The sequence below is a fragment of the Apteryx mantelli genome, chromosome 26 (genome assembly GCF_036417845.1).
Source record: "Apteryx mantelli isolate bAptMan1 chromosome 26, bAptMan1.hap1, whole genome shotgun sequence".
Lineage (NCBI taxonomy): Eukaryota > Metazoa > Chordata > Aves > Apterygiformes > Apterygidae > Apteryx > Apteryx mantelli.
In genome coordinates this window covers 7292290-7312059 of record NC_090003.1, presented here as the reverse complement: position 1 = coordinate 7312059, position 19770 = coordinate 7292290, and the positions used below count along the sequence as shown (strand labels likewise).

The window sequence follows — 19770 nt, the reverse complement described above, 5'->3', positions numbered from 1 at the left end:
TGCTTGGGCAATAGTTTGTCAGTTACCAAAAAAACCCTTGTGATACTGGAGTCCAATTGTATTAAGACAGCATAGCTGTATAACAGGCCATTAATAGAACTGATATAATGCAGTAGGCATGCGTCTCTTATGTAACTGCATTTAGGTCCAAGTTTATTTTTATTTCTATACTAGAATGTGCTGTAGTTTCACTGAGGAAAACAGCAAAAAGCTTTTTTTCCCAATGTTTGTCAGTGGTTAATGAGTAACTTTTTTTTTTTTTTTTCTGGCACGCTTCCTTTCATATGACTAACACTGCAGTCTATTGTATCTATGAGACGTGCAAAGCCAGTCACAGTGCAAGGACCCAGCATTATATATGACACATCTGGTGCTGTTTTTACTCACGTTCTCCCACTTCAGAAAATCTGATGATGGAAGAGCTAGGAAAGGAATACAACTCAGTCTTAGAGAAATTGGTCTGTATCCTCTATTAAGGAAATATTTTCTCAGTTGGATAACTCCATGGTATTATTGAGGCAGATGGATTTGCACTGTCATAATTCCTTTTTTAAGACTGTCGGAGTATTGGGCAACTACCATAGACAGAAGCTAACCAAGCTGTAATAAATTTGGACCGATATTACAAGTGGGGAAATGGAAGTGTTTTGGCCTTAGCCCCACTGTTGATAAAACTAAGTATCATAATGTGTACTGATTAAGGGTCTGCCGTGAAGCCTGAATTTTACATAAGTCTGGACTGGAATCTTGGCATGATCTGTTTTTTCCAGAGAATAAGGCTCTGTGTTTCCTCTGTATAATAACTATGCTTTTAAGAATAGAGAAGCTGGGAGTATAGCCATCACTTTTCAATACAAGTTTTTTTGTGTGTGGTTTTTTTTTGTATATATATGGGGAGGGGTGTATGCATATACATACCCCCCCCCATTATTCTTCGTGAGAAACCAAGTTATGTAACTGGAGTTGGAACAACTGTTGCACTAGTAAAATTGGGGGGGGGGGAGTTGTGGGTTTTTGTTTTTTTTTTTCTTTCACCTTTGCAGCTGCCTGTAACCTGAAGAGAACTTGTTCCTAGAAACCTGCTTTTCATCCCCAGGTACCAGAAGTGAAATCATTGTGCTATTAGCAAATAGGGGAATGTTCTACAAGGAAGAGAAACAGAGCAAGCAAGGTTATTCCTAGAGGAGTCATCATCTGATGCTTTGTACGATGTAGGAAACAGGTCAGTGCTGAACTTTGCCTACAGCTTTCTTCTGTGAGATTAAGCTACCAAAAAAATAGAGAGAGAGAGAGAGGGAGAGGGAATAAACGAGTGTGCACACTTGCCTAGGATCCTAGATAATCTTCTATTAATGGAAGAAAATATATAAATGCAGCTGAGGAAATGGGATAGCAAATAGATCCAAATCTCATTGTTACAGGGAAATGTTATGGTTAGATTTCCATTTTGAGAAGCAGGACTTCTAGCCGCTTACCATTCTCTCCACAAAAATATAAGCACTACACTTTTTCAATAAACAATTTACTGCTTGAGTTGTTCAGATAGTGTCTAGTTGATTTATTGGAAAATTCTGTTCAAGAGGAGTAGGAGAGGAAGGATGTTGTCCACATCTTGTGTACTGTTGACCTCATTTCAGGCATATCTCATTTTGTATTTCCTGTTTCACTGCCTATACTTAATTTGAAAATGGCTGTTTAAGCAGGTAACAAATTGTTGTTTAGGGTTCAATATGATGACTGTAATGAAAACTCTGTTTCAGCTTGATCTTAGCATAGTACATGCAGAATGTAACTCAACGTCTGTGCCAAAAAAGTGTAAAAAAGGTAGCAAGGCTTTATTCTGGTTTATCCTGCCATTTCAGAAAACTGTTCATTTCTCTTCTTCCAAAGGTGGCAAACAGGCAGACTTGTATCTGCTCATCCTGCCTGTACTGTTGGAGCACCTGTGACCAGCTGAGGACTTCCAGCAATTACATTTGGTTGCAAAGCATGAATTGGTGAGTGATGTGGATTTTGCCTATTTCAGGGTCCATATTATGCATGTGTGCTTTTGCAGTACCACCTTGTTTACCAGATTTCTCCTGCTGTTTCCTCAGTGAAAAATCAGTCCTAGTGACCTTGTCACGTTCCTGTTATCAGAGGATTTTAAGCCTGTCACAGAGCTTAAAAAAATCCTGAAAGAGCAAGTAAGGCCTAATGATGAAAACATAGTAGTAGTAGTTATTACTTAAACATGAGTTGTTCTAGTTTGTTTATTTATTTATTTTTTAATGATGTGGGCTATTTTCCATCTTTGAACTCTCCAGATAAAAGTTTTATTTGCTGACCTTCAGTCAAATAATAGGGCAGAGGGATAGGACACTGATTTTGCTGTTGGCTGCTTGTGATGACCTCTGTTGTCTAGAAGGCAAAACTTAGAATCCTTAATAAAAACTGAACTAGCTGCATGGAAGAGCATGGTGATCATGCAGTCTAAAGTAGTGAATGTTTTTGATTGCTTTGTCAGATATTAGGGGGAGGAAGGAGGGGTGCCAGATTTAGGTTGCAAATTTTTTTTTTCCCCAAAAAACTATATTAATGCCTAAATTACCATTTATTGGAGGTGTGTTGTTTTACTTCAGCAGAAAAAGCACTGTAGGACTTGAGTAGGTGACCTGTATTCTGTTGAGTTACTGCAGCACAAAAGCATTTCTTTATGAGCGTTGCTGTTCATTCAGATTGTAAGCAAGATGTCTGGATTTTAATTAAGTATAATTAAGTATAATTAATTAAAATTTATTTAATGTTTTCTTCAAACATTTCAATAGCTTAGCATCTAGATTTTCCACTGTTAGATGACTTTGTGAAAATGAGACTATCTCAGACGCAGAAGTCTGAGTGTCCGGGTCAGAGAAATGCGGTATAAGTCTGGGTTTGATCTACCAGGACAGCCTAAATTCCAAGGGACTTGTGTATTTCATACATCAAACATCAGACTTCTTACTTCTGAGAGAGCAGCTTGGTATCTGTTCTGCCACCCAAAGGTGTTTGTGGAACTTACTTAGGAATGATTTCTGTATCCTTGACAGTTGTTCTCTTAATTAGTTATTGTTTTTGTAAATGGGGGGGGGGGAATGGAGAGGATGGAATCAATTTTTTATTTATGTCTTCAGATTCATGGTGAAACAATTCTAAGGTCAGTGGTTATTTTACATTTCTGCAATAGCAGCTCCAGCAAGAAAAGGAAGTTGGTCTGGGTGGACAGAGAACATGTAGGTCTGTGTGGGTAAAAGCAAAGCAAAGTCAGCAGCAGAGTATAGAGCAGCATGGGTTATAGGGTTTTTAATACAACCTAAAGCTCAATGGGTTATTTCCATCTTTAATAGCATTCTGTTGTTCTGAACAAGTAGAGATGAATGGTTACTTAGAAATGGTATCAACAGCTTCATGTAAAGTTTAGCAAATGAGCATGAAATAGCATTTTCTTGCATGAACTGTATTGGCCATATTCTAAAAATAGTGTGAAAGGGGAAGAAGCGTGTTACTGTCTAATCAGTGAATGCTCCCCCCTGCCCTGTTTCTGAAATTTAAGTCTTCTGTTATTACAGTATTCCCACCTCTTCCACTGAAATCAGGCAGAGGGTGACTGCCTTCATAATGCTCACACTCTGAAGAACTTTGCATAATTTGGTAAATGGAACTATTAGGTTATCTTGTCTGCTTACAGCTCGTGTTTGAGTTCTTAAGCATTTGCCTGAAAGTTGGAGACTTTCACTTATTCTCCGCATCCTCTGAAAGCTATTTTTGAGTATGGCTCTTGGAATCTGAAAGTTGTATTTACTCACTTAATAATAATGTTAGTAGTGCCAATAACAATAGGAAGTCCACAGTAAGAGTTCTGAAATGATATAAAAATAGTTGGGTTACAGCAACAAATAACATCATTTGAAGTGCAAAAGAAAAAAAGTTCTAACTCAATTTGTTTTGGAATGCTAAACGAGACAATATGCTTCTTGCAGCTCGGTCTGTAGATCTGTCCCCCCTGTAAAGAGTGGCGTGTGTGTGCACATAAGAATAAAGCTTCCCCATGTCTGCTGTGAGTAAGGAATTGTACTTAAGGAACAGTCCTAGAATAGTAACATACCTGAAGAGCCTAAGCCAATTACAGTTCATGGCACTGATGTCCTGCTAGGCTAGTGGGCTACAGTCTTTCAAGTTTTAAATGATGTTTTATTTAGTCATTATCACCAGCCAAAGAACAGGTTAAACTCTTTCCAAAAGGTATAAAGAAATAAGCAAATTAAGCCATGATCTACTGTGGCTCCCCAAGTTCAGGTAACTCAAAGGGTATAATGTCAAACTTCCTTCAGGTGTTCGCAGCTCAGCTCTTGCTTATTCAACTGCTGCAGAATTTAGGTAAGCAAGCCAATATCCTCTAACTTCTCAACACAAATATGACCATTCTTTTTCTCCCTCCCATCCTATCTTACCAGCTTTTTACGTCAATAAAAAAACTTCACAGGAGAGAGTAGCAGCAAGCCTTAATGGTCGAGTCCAACAGGACAGGCATGTTAAAGCACTGTTGAGTCAATACACTTGTCGAATTCTGCATTTTACTTAAAAATTATACAGAGAAATATACAAAAGTGATGCATTAAATCAGTTTCATTTGCATAATGGACCTTTGTGGATTTTGATTTCCAGTCGCAGACCATACACACATCCACCGATGATCACATTTTCTCCTTACACAGTAAGCCTCTACCTTTCACATTACAGGAGTTAAAAATTGATTTACTCTTGCCTTCAGTTTAAAAATATTGTCATATGCCTTTATGAAAAGATATGAAAAGGTAAACTAATTTGAAAGTAAAACTGTAGTGGACTTCTTATTTTGAGTCAAAAGTTTACAAAATAACACCTCAAGAAAGTCTCCTGAAATCTGCAAAAGATCATTCAACAGTTTGGGAAAATCATGTGCTCACACTTCGGCCTTGCATGGGAGATGCCATATTGCATGCAGGCATTCAGCACGGTTGCTGAACCATCACCAGAGAGCAAACATTATAACAAGAGCAAAAAATTAATCTGCAGGCTATTCCCTCTGTTCATTACCTGTATATAATATATACATAAAACCCTTACAGTTCCGTTAGTTTCCCTAGCTTTTGTGAATAAAGGTATAGTACACTCATTTCTCAATCTCTAGCTTTGTTAAAGTTGATAAGACAAATACTGATTTGATATATAACATTTGAAGAAGTGTATTATTTTTATTATTTCAAAAAGTCTGACTTTGAAGAGATTTTCATTAGGACAAATAATGCAGTGATACATATTTTTTCCCCCCTTCCAGGCATTTCCAGTCCAAGACAATGCTAGCAGCTTTCCACAGTAACCAGCCAACTATATACACTTACTGAATCAGAACAGAGGGAAAAACTGAAGTTAAAGACTTCAGTTTCTTTCCAAGGTTGTTCACTTGAACTGTTCTCAAAACAGCTTGGAGGCAGGGGCCTCCAGACGTGCAGACTTTGCAAAGTTTGAGTTCTGTAATCAGAACAGAATCAGCTTGTTTTCTAATACTTTGAAAATGTAATTGAATTAGTGAGCCCTCACTGCAATATTTAACAAAACAATACAATTCTTTTATTAAAAAGGAGGAGAAAATTTCAGTGGAACACTAGGTACACATGCATTTAACTGTACCACTAATTTGGAAAAAAAAACCCAAAACCAAACAGTGCACCTTTATCACAGTGTTGAACAGAGCTACAAACAGCTGCAATTAACTCTTTTTTTTTCTTTTAACTTTCATCTATATTCCTGTACTGTGAAAAGGAGAGAGAGAAAGAATATGGATAGTTTCAGTTAGTGCAATAAGACTCAGTATAGCTTCTTTGATTTCTTTACACAGTAAACAGACTTCTATATATACCAACACCCTGGTCTGTACTTCCTTATTTACATCAAACACTGTTTTACATATATACAGGTTAGCAAAATACAGGGCTTCTCCCAGAACCAAATGCACTTCAACTATATTTTTGTTATATAACTAATGCTTAAAAAAAACTCAGCAGCCCACCACACTTATTTTCTCACTCACAATGATTCCATTTAGTAAATACTTAAATTGTTTTTATTTCCTTCCAGTGTTGTACTTTCTCTAGTTACAGAAAACCATCAGCTCCAGATTGGTACTTGCACTTCACTCAGGCAGTAAGAAAGATGTTTCAAGAGTCCAGCTCTAATTGTTCTTGATTTTCACTGAGTCTTAACATAAGCTGTTGTTCATAATAAAGGCTCTTTGCATAGTTTATTTCTTGAGATAGCTTTACTGCAAGAACTTCAGATTTCACATGGACCTGCAAAAAGAAATGTTTATTTTGTTAATGTAGCACTGCTGTTGTCTAAAGCAGAATAGAGTTTTCATTACTCCATTAATTGAAAGGATTGGATTGGCTATGTTTGAAGTCCCCTGTAACAAACAGAAATGTTTAGTGGTGATTTCTTCCATATTTCAGCCTCAACACTGAGAAGGAAAGAAGTGAGTGTGATACAGGTAACTATAGATTAGGTATTTTAGGAAGAGAGCAGAAACATCTTGCAATATTTGAAGTTACTTCCTTTGCTTCCCTTCCTACCTTTCATCTGGCTTGTCTGGAGTGTAAACTGACTTGGGTCAGGGGTGAGCTTGTAAACTTGTCTGTAAAGTAGACCCCTGAGCAACTACTGTAATGAAGGAAAAAACAAACGTGATAGGTTTAGCAGCAAGAGTTCTGATCAACTTTTATATGCATGATATAAGGAGTCTTTTCAGTCTTAGATATTCTGCAGTAAAAAATGGTATGTATGTGAGGAGAAGGGAAAGCTATAAGGCATATAAGTAATAAAGATAAGGCAGAGTACTTAAGTTCAGTGTATGTATTGTAAAATTAAAAAGCCCTCTTCAGGTAAAGAAATATTTTTCCTATTTTAACTTCTGCCTTCAGGAAGATTATAGATTTTTTCCTTCAGCTTTCTTACGAGTTTAAGGAGCAAGTTCTTCTGTCACCTAAACCTTTCTAGCAGCAGCTATTTACACTGTTGGGAGAACAAAGTTTTCATTGTTATGCTGCACAGGAAACCAAACACTAATGACTACAAACACTTTTAGAACTAGTACCTGCATTAAGGGGGGGAAAAAAACCCTGCATGAATGAAGCTATAGGTGCTAGATCCTTACCATTGGTTTTTGTTGTGATGGGCCGGGCATTGCTACACCACTGCTTGTATTAACAGCTTTCTTCGTCAACTGTACGTAAACTTTCCCATGATCTTTAGAAACAAGGCAGTGGTAGAGATCATCATACTTGACTTCTAGGAAGATGGCCTCGCGGTCTGCGTAGTCACCACTCTTCAGGAAATAAACAGCTTTAGATGAAATGAGAACACAATAGCTGTCTATGTTCTCCACTGCTATGAAGCTAGACAGGGGGAAAAAAAAAAAATCATTTGCAGATAGAAAACTGTAACAAATGTCTTAACCTGTTTTGTTTCAGGTGACCTTTAGAAGTTTTTCTGAAAAATTAATATGTGCAGTTAATTTGTATTTACTCTAAACTGTTATAAAAAGAGAGCTGATGAGTACCCCCTCACCCAGTTAAAAAAAAAAAAAAACCTGTAAAGTATGAGCACTAAATGTCTGGCTTCCAGCTTTGGACATAAAAAGGGCATATAAAAGCATCCTTTAACAAGGCTTAGAAAGAGTAATTTCCTTGCATTTGAACACTGCAAGCCGTAATATTGTAGTTTAATTGTAACTTTGGTTCCATTGCTGATTATGTGAATGGTATGCAGATATTTATGACTACAGCATTATCCTTCTATAATACATTATACACCTACTGTGCTTCATTTTGCCACATACCTCCATCCCCTTTAAAAGCAAAGAACAAGTTTAACCTGCTGCCTGGATCAGTAGCTAGAAAAGAGAAATTAGCTGTTTAACATGGTGGGTGAAAGGTTAAGCAGCAAGCAGATTTCCCCAGAGAGATTAGTCTGAGTGATGAATAGGGGAGGTAGAAAGGGTGAATTAAGAAGATTGAGAATTATGATGTCCAAAAAGGTTGATGTGTAAAAATAGCAGTAAGGAATGCAAAAGTGAACTAGATATTTTACACACAAACACTTCTTCCCCACTTCTGATTTACTACTGAAATGAATCTCATTAGTCGATTTTTAAAATACTGAAATTTAGAACATTAAATTTGGGTTTATAACTCGGAAACAGTGCTAAATGGAATAATTATGCTCTATCAACAGTCCCCAAGGGTATAAACATATCTGTAAGAATAAGATTCTCCTGCTCTCAGGTAGGTTCAAATTTACTATTTTTTTTCTGAACTGTTGTTTTTACAAGTCTGTCCACTGTTGCGCTAATGTGTTATGCAAAGTACTCCACCAGTTACCAATACTGAGTTACCAATTCCAAAACTACAGTCAGCTCTACCATTTAAATAACACTTTGCACGAATGACCCCAAGCTACATCTGAATAAACCCTTAGCAATAAACGAAACTTTTATAATCAAAAACATTTCAAAAGGTCAGATCATAGTTTCTTATGAAAACTTTATGAAAGAATAATTCCAGTAATTTTCTGTTAACAGTTTTCTGAAAGATGTTATTTTGCACTGAACTTGTCTTTTCCCTGCCCTGTACCTCCTAGTGATGTCACCTTACAAATACTCTTGCTTCCATAAACTTGAAAAAGGCATACACACTCATTCAAGGTAACAACTAAAACTTCATTTAAGTGCTGAGAAGAACACAGATATTCAAAAAAGCCCTATAATGTTGTACTTTACCCTGCTCTAATCTTGGATGTAAATGCATAATGTGGAATTGAACTGGAAGAATAGGGTAGTGAAGCGTGTTCCTTTATGTCAAAGGAAACGGACAAAAATTTAAATTTCAGGATAAAAATCCTAGGTGAAAGACATTGTTAACACAGTTATTGAAAAAAGCAATTGTCTCTCAGTTTTCCTTCAGAGTTCCAACATTTAGGTAAGGTTTTTGAAATTAATCAATTAGGATGAAGAGTTGCATTTTTTAAGAGATGTCATACAAGTCTTCATTTTAAAACACAGCAGCATTATGGCCTGCAGATTAGTCCCTCTCCTTAGAGCACACAGATGAAAAACAAGTACAGTATTTTACAAAGATAGGCCAACTAATGGGGTGGATTCCGGCCTTGACTCAGGTCAGAGACTTCCACTAGAAGCAGGACCAGAGGGAGCCTGCTGGCACGTTGGCCACCTTCACTTCTTTTCCAGCAAGGAAAGAACATTAAAAGAAGGTGATTTTTCACAAATTCCTAATACAGTATCACTGTTTTAAGCAATTGTCACAGCAAAGTTAAGAAATTCTAGAGGGGTTTTGTCTACCTTCAGAAGGAGAACAGCTGTTTTCCTGATGTATGGTATTGCAGTCTTAAGGCCCTCCTCTTCACGGATGCAAAGCACCAAAAGCTACTCTAAGTTCAGTGGAAACAACGGGGAAATCAGACCACAGTGGTGTGGGTGGGTTTTTTTTTTTTTTTTTTAAAAAAAAAAAGACGACCAGATTGTATCTCTAATTTTTCATACAAGGCTATCACTGGTGTCATGTGTGTGTTTTGAGAAATGGAAACAGAAGACAACGATTTTATGGTGAAGCACAGAAATATTAGCTAATTTGTAATTCAGGCTCTACATTTTGTACTAAGTTTGAGTCATGCATCATTACCCATTCTCTCTTGCCAACTCTTATTTCTCTGTGCCTAGTTCTCAAAACACATATTTAACCTTTTAACATACTACTTCAAGATATTACTTTAGTTTTTTTTAAACAAATCCATACTTTTGTACTATTAAAAATCTCAAATTAATAAAAGAAAATGAAAAATTAAACGAAACATGATCCAGTAGAACAAAGCAGAAGCAACCAGATCTCTGGAGAATTTGTGGGTTTTTAACAACATCAGGAAGTAATTACACAATATTTTCCAGAAGTGAAACAGTGAGCCTAACTGGAAAAAAATGTGGAAACATTTAGTTAGAACAGTAGAGCAAGGTATTAAACCCCCTTTTATGGATTTAACTCTGAAGGAAAATATGCAAATAATCAGGTCTTTAAATGTGTTTTTGATTATGATACTAGGATAAAAGTCAGGGGCATAATTTTGTACTTATTTTCCATGACAAGAAACACTGTTTTCTTGTTGAATGATGTTCCTAATGGTGAAAGTCATAGTAAATGAACAGTCTGACTCTTAATGACAAGAGCCCACAGATCTGCTTACAGGGTACACTTGTGAAAAGTTGATGCTAAAATTTTTGTCACAAACTGGCCTCTTCCAGTTTTCCCCACTCAGAGCCAGACTGTATCCACATGATAGCATGAAGTCTCTCAAGTGAGATGAAAATAGGGTAGAAAGTGTATAAGACCATGGGACTGCAAGGAAGTGGCACACTACAAACTCTTCCTAACAGGCTGCTGAAGGTAACATCCAGACTGGCACAAGGCTGTCAGTGCCTGATTATTGCCATTGGTGGAGTTAAAATAGCCTGCTGCGTTTGTACATCCCTCTTTAGAGCTTCACCATCATGTTTCACTTTTTTTTTTTTTTTTTAGGCACTGAAAACAATTTCAACTACTTTGCCTTGGAAAATGCTCTGAGGGATAACAAATCCAAAACACAGCATCTCACCCTCTCCACTGAAAACAGCTGTTAGGGTAACAGCGGTGCAGAGAGACCAGTGTAAGTAATGAATTATACCTTAAGACCCTAATCCAACAAACTCACATATCCTGTAGAAATGTACAGATACTTTCCTGGGCATCAACTCCATACACATTTTTTCATACTCTTTAAAACTGACCACTTAATTACTTACTACATTATATGCTGTTTTCACTTGCTTTCATGCACATTTAACCAAGGCATTCAAGCATAGATGCTCCATCAGTTTTGCACATATGACCCATTCAAGTTATTCAGTACTGACTCTTCTGCTCTCCCCCTGCCCCCCCTCAAAAAAGTTAAATATATTTGCAAGTTATTTCAGTCTTTAAGTGTGAATAACCTTAGCTCAGGAATAGCATGTACCACAGGCACCCAAGTTAGCTTCTCTCACATTGAAACCAGGGCTGCTTCAGAGTGCACAAATAAGTGATCAGTGCTTGTTCGCTACCAACATTTAGGCCTTCAACTGTGAGAAATAGTGAGAAGACAGCAGAGACAGATAACTGAAGAGATGCTAGTTGTGTCTGTACATTACTGTGTTAAAGAAGAAAGAGAGTATGAGTCCTATCAACAGGTACTTGTTTTATCAAAGCTCAGTGAGGGCAAGACGTACTAACCATGTTAAATGGACTGAGATTTCTTCTTCTCTAAAGACAGAGTGGGGGCTGGGCTCATTAAAGTGTAGGAGTCAGAAACCAAAGCTCTGACTCTTCCACAGACAGTCTGCCTTGCAGTTAGAGACAAGTGAACTACAGGAGCCCTGTGGCACCTGCAGTTGTGTTTGTTGTATACAGGCAGCAGACAAGCCATGGTAGAAGTCATCAGGTGCTCATGCTGTGCTGCTAATCAGCATCAAGAGTAAACAAATGAAGAGTGAGTGTGTGTGTGTGTGTGTGTGTATAATAATTCAGTCTCTCTTTCCCAAAGACAGCACGGTAGCTACTTAGTAATTGTGTAAGTCAGTACTTACAACTCATCTTGAATGTTGTCAGTCAGTTTAAACAGCTGTTCTTGTCCTTCTGCTTGACTTTCTGAATAGCGGGGCAAGAGTCCTTGAGGTCCTCTACAGCAGCGTGGCTTTCTCACTCTCTCAGCTTGTGTCCTACATACAAAATAGATGCAAAAACATTACTTACTGCAGCAGCAGTGCTTTTCCTTCCACTTAAATCTGCCAGCACACAGTTGAATTTATTGTGAAATACAAGGTGTGACAGTGCTTTTAAAAATACAAGGTCTTCGTTAATACTCACTGCATATGGATTCTGTAATAGGAAGACATGGTGTCAGTTCATACAGTTTTACATTTCAGAGAAACGTTTCTCAGTTTTATTCTAGTTAGGAGGCAGTATGGTAAATAAACATGAAAAAGCAATCTAAACCCAGTAGTCTGCAGGTTTTCAGATATATGCATTAGTAGAGTTCTGTCTATTTGACTGTTTCTTCTCACTTCTCTACAGGAAGTGGAGTGCACTGACCTAGATAAAGCTCACACTGATGGACAGTGTCATTAGGTTGAAAATTAAGGGGCTACTGAAATAGGAAAGCTCAGTCACATTTAAGACAAAAGAAAAATGCAGTCAGAGCCTCCATAGCAGGTTTAACGTACTTTACCTTTCTTGAATGTGTATAAAAACAAGCAAGCAAACAAACAACAACCCCCCAAACCCCAGTACACCCACATGGCCTAAGAGACATCAGAGGTTGATACTGGCCATAGTGCTAAAGAACTGCAGGCTAGGTTCCTCCCTTAGCAGTATTTTGTTAAAAAACAATATTCTGAATTCCTTTAAGCCTTTGGAACGCCCTACCCCTGAAGAATTGTGTTACAGGCTGCCTAGCCCTGCTTTATTCTCTGCCCTTTCCCAATAGCATCACTCTGGGACTGCTGCGTGCTTTTTCGTATCTCTTTCAGGCTATTGCTATTGTTAAATTATCAAACCAAATGCACCGTTTCTGATTAGTGCACTCTACTTCCTATCCTGATGCTCTGTAAAGACCCTGTACAGTGAACTTGCTTTTAACCTTTTTGATCAAAAGGTTGGAAAAAAAAAATGTAACAATGCATTTTCTTTTTAAGCTGCTTGGCAATAGCACACTAGAGTACTTGCCTTCTAAGCTTTGCTTTCAGCAGATGTTTTCTCTGGAGCCTTGTTTCTGTGGTACCTTTCCCCTTCAGCAATCCTGCGTGAGACTTGCAACAAAATGTACCCTTTTAAAATTTGTTTTTCTTTGAGTCTTTGACATCCCTGCCTTCTAATCATGACAGACTCTTTTTTGCCCCTTCCTTTCTTGGCTGCAGTAAACATTGTTCTAAGAGAGTATTTTACATGTCATTCATGACTTAAATTTGTCTTCACTGCTCTCATTGAGTGACCGAACTCAGTGTGTTTTGACTATCATTGATCTGTTTTGTATCAACAATGTATTTTGCAAACAAGGTATAAAGCCAAAGACAGCAGCTTTACAGCACAGCAGACAAAAACATCAACCGATTTATAGGGAACATATATTATGACTATCTGATAAGTTTGATCATGAGATTATTATATCACTGACCTGTTTAACTAAAGTTACAGTGGTTCAGAAGAAGCACTTACCACTGATCCTTTTTGGAAAGAAACTTAGGAGAAACAGACAGCTGTCGACTTCAATGACTGCACTTCAGCTGAACTATGGTTATACTAAAAGTCAGTTTGTCAGCAAGGCGGGTGAAATGAAAAGTGGAAATTCTCCAAATGAAAGAATGCGAGACAGCAGGGGCGTAAGAAACCATAACAAACATAATCATTAATATTGCCAGTAAAATATAATCAGTCAAATTTTCAGTTTTACCTCTGTTGGCAGCTTTTCTTACTGCTTTTAACATTATCTAGTGTAAGATCAAAACAATGAGACAAAAAAAAAAAATACATGACCACATAAAATTCCAAGCTGGGCATAAGCTCGTTTTGCTAGTTTTCAGCTTTTATAATATATATATTATAATATATATATACACATATATAAAATATACACACATACACCCCCTTACACACCCACACCTATTCCTTATCCAGAACTTTGTCCTATTGAATACTATGCTATATCAACTGTCTGTGTGCTACTGTAACACTTCTCTCAGATTAAGCATCATGTGCCTCCCACTGACCGCAAAATGACCATGTCATATTTTGGGTATTTCAACAGAAATACAGTTATGTCTGCTGAGGAGTATTAATGGAACCATGGTCTCAGAAACACCATGCAGTTTTCCTTTACAAAGTAGTTCAAGCCAGTGTGTTTGGATACCTCTTAAAAAGGGGGGCAGCTGTGTTAATTCTTACACTAGAGAAGAGACTATTATTTATTTCCATTGTTTTTAGGCAGCACAGCTATAAGCAAGCTGTTCACAAAGTTACTTTTTCCTTTTCCTCCTGCAGTCAACCTCTGCTCTCCTCCTCTCCATTACCTCTCTGCCAAGAGACCCTCATTTAACTATTTAACTCATTTAACAAATAATCATTTTCAGCTTTGCTTTGACTGTCCTGCTATACATTTTTGGGTTTTGGTAAGACGTACATTAATTAGTTATGGTGTTACACATCCTAGCTTAAAAGAAAGCTATTATGAAAATTCAGATTTGCTGCATAGAGGTATTCTTCCATTAGTAGCATTCACCTGAATCAGAGTAATCTAAACACTAAGTGAATAGATGACTTTCACAACCTATATATGATTTAAAATTATTCCACTGAATAACAGCTGTATGTAGGGATTAGAACTTCAGTTCTGCTTCCATCTTTGTTACTGTCTAGTACTAAAACTTTGGAGCAAACCACCTCTTCTGTCCCTTAGATTTTCTAGGTACAAGCAAGGTTCTGCTTTACCTGGCACAGCTGCACGACAGTATTGTTACGTTTATGAACCTTTCTTACAAAGTAGTAACAAGCAAGCATTTGTCTTCATGGAATGTGAAGTGTTAAAGTTCCAGAGAAATTAAAAGGTTCCAGCCAGTGTTATACTCAGATCTTGCTGCTTGTCCTACTTCCCTCACTTTTAAAAGTAGCATACCTGCAAAATCTCACTTAGCCCAGAAGCCTCCACTGGCTGTTAAACTTCTCTACAGCACCTGTAGCTTATATCAACAAGTTTAAAGAGCAACTGAAGCTTAATGTACAGTTTCTAACTAGCTACAGGCCAGTCATTAGTTTTTCACTTGAACACTTTTTTATTATGCATTCAGGAAAGTTAGATAATGGAGCATTCAGCCATTCATACTGGAATGAGCAACAACACTGCATAATGGTTTTTATATTAATAATCTTTCAGATAAGCATTCAACTGTGCTATTTAATATGTAGCACCATGAGAAGAGGCATCTGAAGCACAACAAGCAAGACTACTGCAAAAAAATGAGGAAAGAATAGGGCTTTTAATCAGACCTATTTTGTAGAAACCAGGACATCAGAGAACACTGACTGGTTTCTAATGTCTGGCTTAGAAGCAGGTCAGAAAGACTAAACAAGAGTACTAGGCACCACAATGGATTTCCAGAAGAGCTGGCAATTTGTGAACTATGTTTTTTGTTTGTTTTTTTTTAAAAAAACACAGAAGTTAGTATGGTGCTTACTGTCCTCATCACTCCTATGTACTAACGCATTCAACCTAGTGATAAAAGATGATTCTCACCTTGCTAGCATGAATTGCAGCATTGATCCTCTTAGTCCACCAGCCCTTGGCAAACTGGTCTGTTTGGTCTGGACAGCTAACAACATTCCACACTACTTGATTTTTTTTTAATCTACAAATTTGTTCTACTGTCTCAAGTTACATTCTGTAAATAATAAGCAACACTGATGAAATGCAAAAAGCTGAAAATTTGTAAAGCAGAATGAACGGTGGTGTGCCCACATCTGTGTTACATTAAACATGCACTCAACAGATTTGCTGATTCTTTTTTTAATAAGCACACAAAGGCAACACAAGACAGAAATGCCCTCATGTCTGCTAGTCACAGCAGGGAAGAGTGCTGCTGAATGGAGACACAAAGAGATTGGAAACGGTGTCAGAAGGTTGAGGCACACAGTACAGTTCTTTACTGTTCAGAAAAGCTGAACACTGGAGAATCTTATTTCAGATGGCTGTATGCACATTAAAAACTGAAATGCTTACATTACTATAACAGTATTAATGGCTGGCTTTTGCTTAACAGTTCATGGAATTCATGTTGATCAGTTTTAAGTTAAAAGCTTTGTAATCAAACAGATCACTGACCGAATGATGTAAGGAAGGTGTTCAGGTACGTACTGGTGATAATTACTTACCAACTTAGAAAAAAGCTCTACAACGAGAGATATCACATGTTTCACAAAGTCATTTTTTAATCATTATTCTGTAACTGCACATTTACCATTTGCACTAACAGATATGTAGATGTAATTCTTGCTAGGTGAATAGAAGTATACAGTGTTTTTGAAAATAACTGTTACTCATCTTTTAATGTCCCCTGGATCTAAAAATTTTCCTTAAAGCATACCAAGACTGCTTTATAATGAAGTCTTAAAAAAATAAAATAATTGTGAAAACGTCACTTCTCAAATTACATACGGATTGAAAGTTTGTGTTTTTGCTACTGCATCTTTCAGTATCCTCAGTATCAAACCCAAAATTATTATTCAGAATACAACAACATAAGAAACTTAAACAACTTCTCCAAAGATCAAAGAAGCAAGAGAAAACCCTATTACTGACAGCCATCACTACAGTTTTTCATTTAAGATCTGCATCTGTAGAATTCCTAATCTGCCTTCTTGGTAGGAAAATAGCACTGGCAACTACAAACCAATTAAAAAAAGCCAACCACTCGTTCCATGAGCAACTGAACCAGTGCAATCCAGCTTCCTGTGGTTTTTCTATTTCTTGGTCAATTATATTCAGCATCTAAGAAAATAAAGGCTCCAGTTGAGGTTTCTCTTAAGGTCTCTCCAGTGTAGATTCTATGATACCTAATAGTCTGAAAAGCTGCAGTAGCTTTTTCCTGAGTTGGGACACTTTCATGAAAGAGTTTTTCCTACACAGGCACTTGTTTTTATGAAGTTGTAGAAACTTACCATCTTTTGTTGCTGTTGTATTTGGTTAAAATTGATTAACACATTCTGAAGTTTTTGGAATGGGAAAGGCACATGGAGACAGCATGATTGCATATGACTAGTTTCCATGGTTTTTACACATAGAGTTTTAAAGACTTTTTTAGTGTAAGTCAGAAATCTTTGGATTGACCTTCTGTTAGCTTGCACGCTGTTATAGCCTATCAGCACAGCCCAACGAACAGGATAAAATACTAGGACTTAAAGTGATTCCACAGACCACTTACCCCACAGCCCTGAAGAGGTAAGTTTGGAAATAAGACCCATTTAGTAGTATTTAGGAACTTCTGCTGGACTGTTACTTGGGCATTACCTATCAGGCTTTCAATGCAATTTGCATTAGAATATTCCTTCTGGGGACCTCCAAATTTCAGAACATACTGCTTTGGTGTGACAGAAGACATGGTATAACCTGCATACAGATTTGGATCCATAATCAGAAAATAGAGGACACCCAAAATCTAGCACAAACAATAGTTGTTAAGCGCAAGAAGAAGCAGTTGTGACATTCTGAAAACATCATTTAATGAAAGAGGCTCATCATAGCTACTTCAGCTGTTGTATTGACTGTCTGTCACCAAAACCACAAAGTCCAGTCTAGGTGACAAATAATGGTGTGCAAATTAGCCATGTAAGCCCTCCAAAGAGATCTCTCTAGCCACAGGGCTCTCCCACACACTCCAGTAATGACTAGACCCAGTTCTTTCTGCCAAAAACTTCCAGCAACTATCATCAACGTGGTGTGTTCACAAAGATGTTCCAGTTTAATAGCCTCGTCATTCTAACCCATTTAAAGCGGTAACTTACTAGTTCTGGTAGACCTTGAATTCTGTCAGTGTTTCCATCGTAAACCTGTTTTTTCAGGTTTGCATAAAGTTTATCTGTAAAAGCCTGCTCCAAGCTGTAACTTGGCATACTGACTTTCAGCCTGGAAACAATTTTTTTCCTCCTTGAAATAATTACAAAACAACCTTAGTTCAAACAAAGGAAAATTGACAGGTAATAAGCCTAAGAAGAAGTTCAGTTGCTGCTGGTATTTTGCAGAAATAATACTAAATTTGTTGCCTACTTGGCTTTGGAAAAAGCCTGCTTCATAAATACAGTAAGCACTTTGTCTAAGGAGGTTTTAGTGCATTTCAAACATTAAGAAGAGACTGAATCTGATAGTTGGAGGAATAGGTTACATCTTCTGTCATAAAAGATGCAATGACTAAAATACTTGTCACAGTTGTTTGTTTAAGACTGAATTCTACCTGCAGCCTTCACTAAGTATCATCATCCCATGCATCTCATTTCCATAAAATGCAGAATGAAATTAGTCCTTACTTGTCTTTCAGACATTTAATGGGAGGATGCAGTGTGTAGAGCAGACTGAAGAGTGCCAGAATCAAATGAATGATAAATAATGTACATCCTTAAAAAATAACCTCAAAGTTCAAGTATCATAGCAAAACAAACTACAGATGATGCAGTTATATCACAACATTTAAGGACAACAAATGAAAACATATGGCCTGTATTTCCTATCACACTTTTGCAAAATAATAAAAATCCACTATTTCCATTATTTTCACCTTGTTGAAGTTACTTCCTACCTTGTTTCAAATGGTGAACTGTTGAGATAAGCAGGAATGTTCTCTGCCTGTAGTGAGCAAAAGGGGACAGGTAGCATCATTTTCTGTGTGCTAGTTTTCTGCATCTGAGAGGATGAACATTAAGTGATTTGTGCCCAATTTTGGAGAACCTATGGGAATTTGTATTTCAGAACTTGCATTCTGACGACTGGCAGATGGCAATGCTATGTTGTAAAAAGTACAGTTGCCTCCTTTGCAGTGTTGGGCCTTGGGGGTACAGTTCCCAAGGAAAGTATAGGAAGATGATTTCTTGAAGCCCTGCCACCTGAACCCAGAGAGTTGGCACAGCTCTATCATGGAATTCATTCACCAGTTCAGAGACAGATGCTTTTAAGGTGTGTTACAAATGCACATGCAGTGCAGTCAGTCCAAGTGTTGGATTTGGCATTAGAATATCTGAGTTAGCTGCAAAAATGTGTAAAATCATGAGCCAGACAGCTCCCTGCTGACTGCATATCTGAGGAAGCTCATATGCACTGTTTATTCCAGCAAATGCATGGAATACATTGTACTTGTTAAGAGTGCTCCCAAAATGCTAGTTTCAGGCCGAAACATGCAAACAAGCGGTGCCTAGGGCTAAAACCTCCCACTTACAGTCAAATCCCTCCTCTTTTGAGGGATCTACCAGCTCAGATGCTGAAGACCTTTAGCTGACCCAATATACTTTTCAGAGAACTATAGCATGCTGAAGAAGCAACTTCATCATGTAGGCTGTTCCTGCCAGCTTCCTGGAGATGTAGTTACCTCCCTCCCCCGTTTCTTTTGTATACAAGATCAAACCAAAACTGAATACTATTCATTGCGCTTATGATTGTATTAAATCTCTTCATTGCTCCAAGTTCAAAAGGAAGTGAGAACTTAATTTTGCTTTCTTAAAATTAAGGCATCACGTGTCACCACTTTAAAAACAGGAGAGCAGCAGGTGTACTCACCCAGCTGAATGTTCTTATGACATCCATATTAAAATTGGTATCTGCATAAGTTTCCACATGCTTGCATACCGGCCAGCTGCATGCCGCTTACCTCAGTCGTACTGTGTGCATCAACCAATGTTAACCTTTGCCACTTACTCCACCTTTGACTGTTTAGTCCTGCAACACACCCTTTTTCAAGTACCTTGATATCATTAAACTTAAGAAGTACACAAAAATGTATACTGCCATCTCAGTTTCTAGTTTCTCTCAGGCTCTTGTACTGATTATAGAGCGATGTTACTAGAGTTGTCACATTAGAATTTCCTGTCTTACAAATGGGTTGAAAAA

General features: G+C 37.5%; 1 protein-coding gene and 1 long non-coding RNA gene across 11 annotated transcripts in view; one reads left to right on the top strand and one right to left on the bottom strand.

The window, feature by feature from the left end:
* The first annotated feature begins 357 nt into the window (after positions 1-357).
* LOC136994226 (uncharacterized) overlaps positions 358-19770 on the top strand; it is a 36722-nt gene continuing 17309 nt past the window's right edge. For 2 of the 5 annotated variants that reach the window (XR_010886359.1, XR_010886361.1), the window contains exons 1-5: positions 358-458; positions 1097-1222; positions 1891-1997; positions 8287-8336; positions 10638-10764. This is a non-coding gene — a long non-coding RNA (uncharacterized lncRNA). Of the gene's footprint in view, positions 459-1096; positions 1223-1890; positions 1998-8286; positions 8337-10637; positions 10765-15057; positions 16320-18211; positions 18457-19770 lie in introns of those variants that run through there. The other 3 variants (XR_010886362.1, XR_010886358.1, XR_010886360.1) reach the window with 3 other exon arrangements.
* Positions 4173-19770, bottom strand: part of VPS13D (vacuolar protein sorting 13 homolog D) — a 119505-nt gene continuing 103907 nt past the window's right edge. For all 6 annotated transcript variants that reach the window (XM_067310891.1, XM_067310890.1, XM_067310892.1 and 3 more), the window contains 3 exons: positions 11720-11851; positions 7208-7448; positions 4173-6347 (listed from right to left, as the gene is read on the bottom strand). In XM_067310891.1, the coding sequence (XP_067166992.1) occupies positions 6216-6347; positions 7208-7448; positions 11720-11851 (505 nt within the window). In that variant the 3' untranslated portion in view covers positions 4173-6215. The remainder of the gene's footprint in view (positions 6348-7207; positions 7449-11719; positions 11852-19770) is intronic.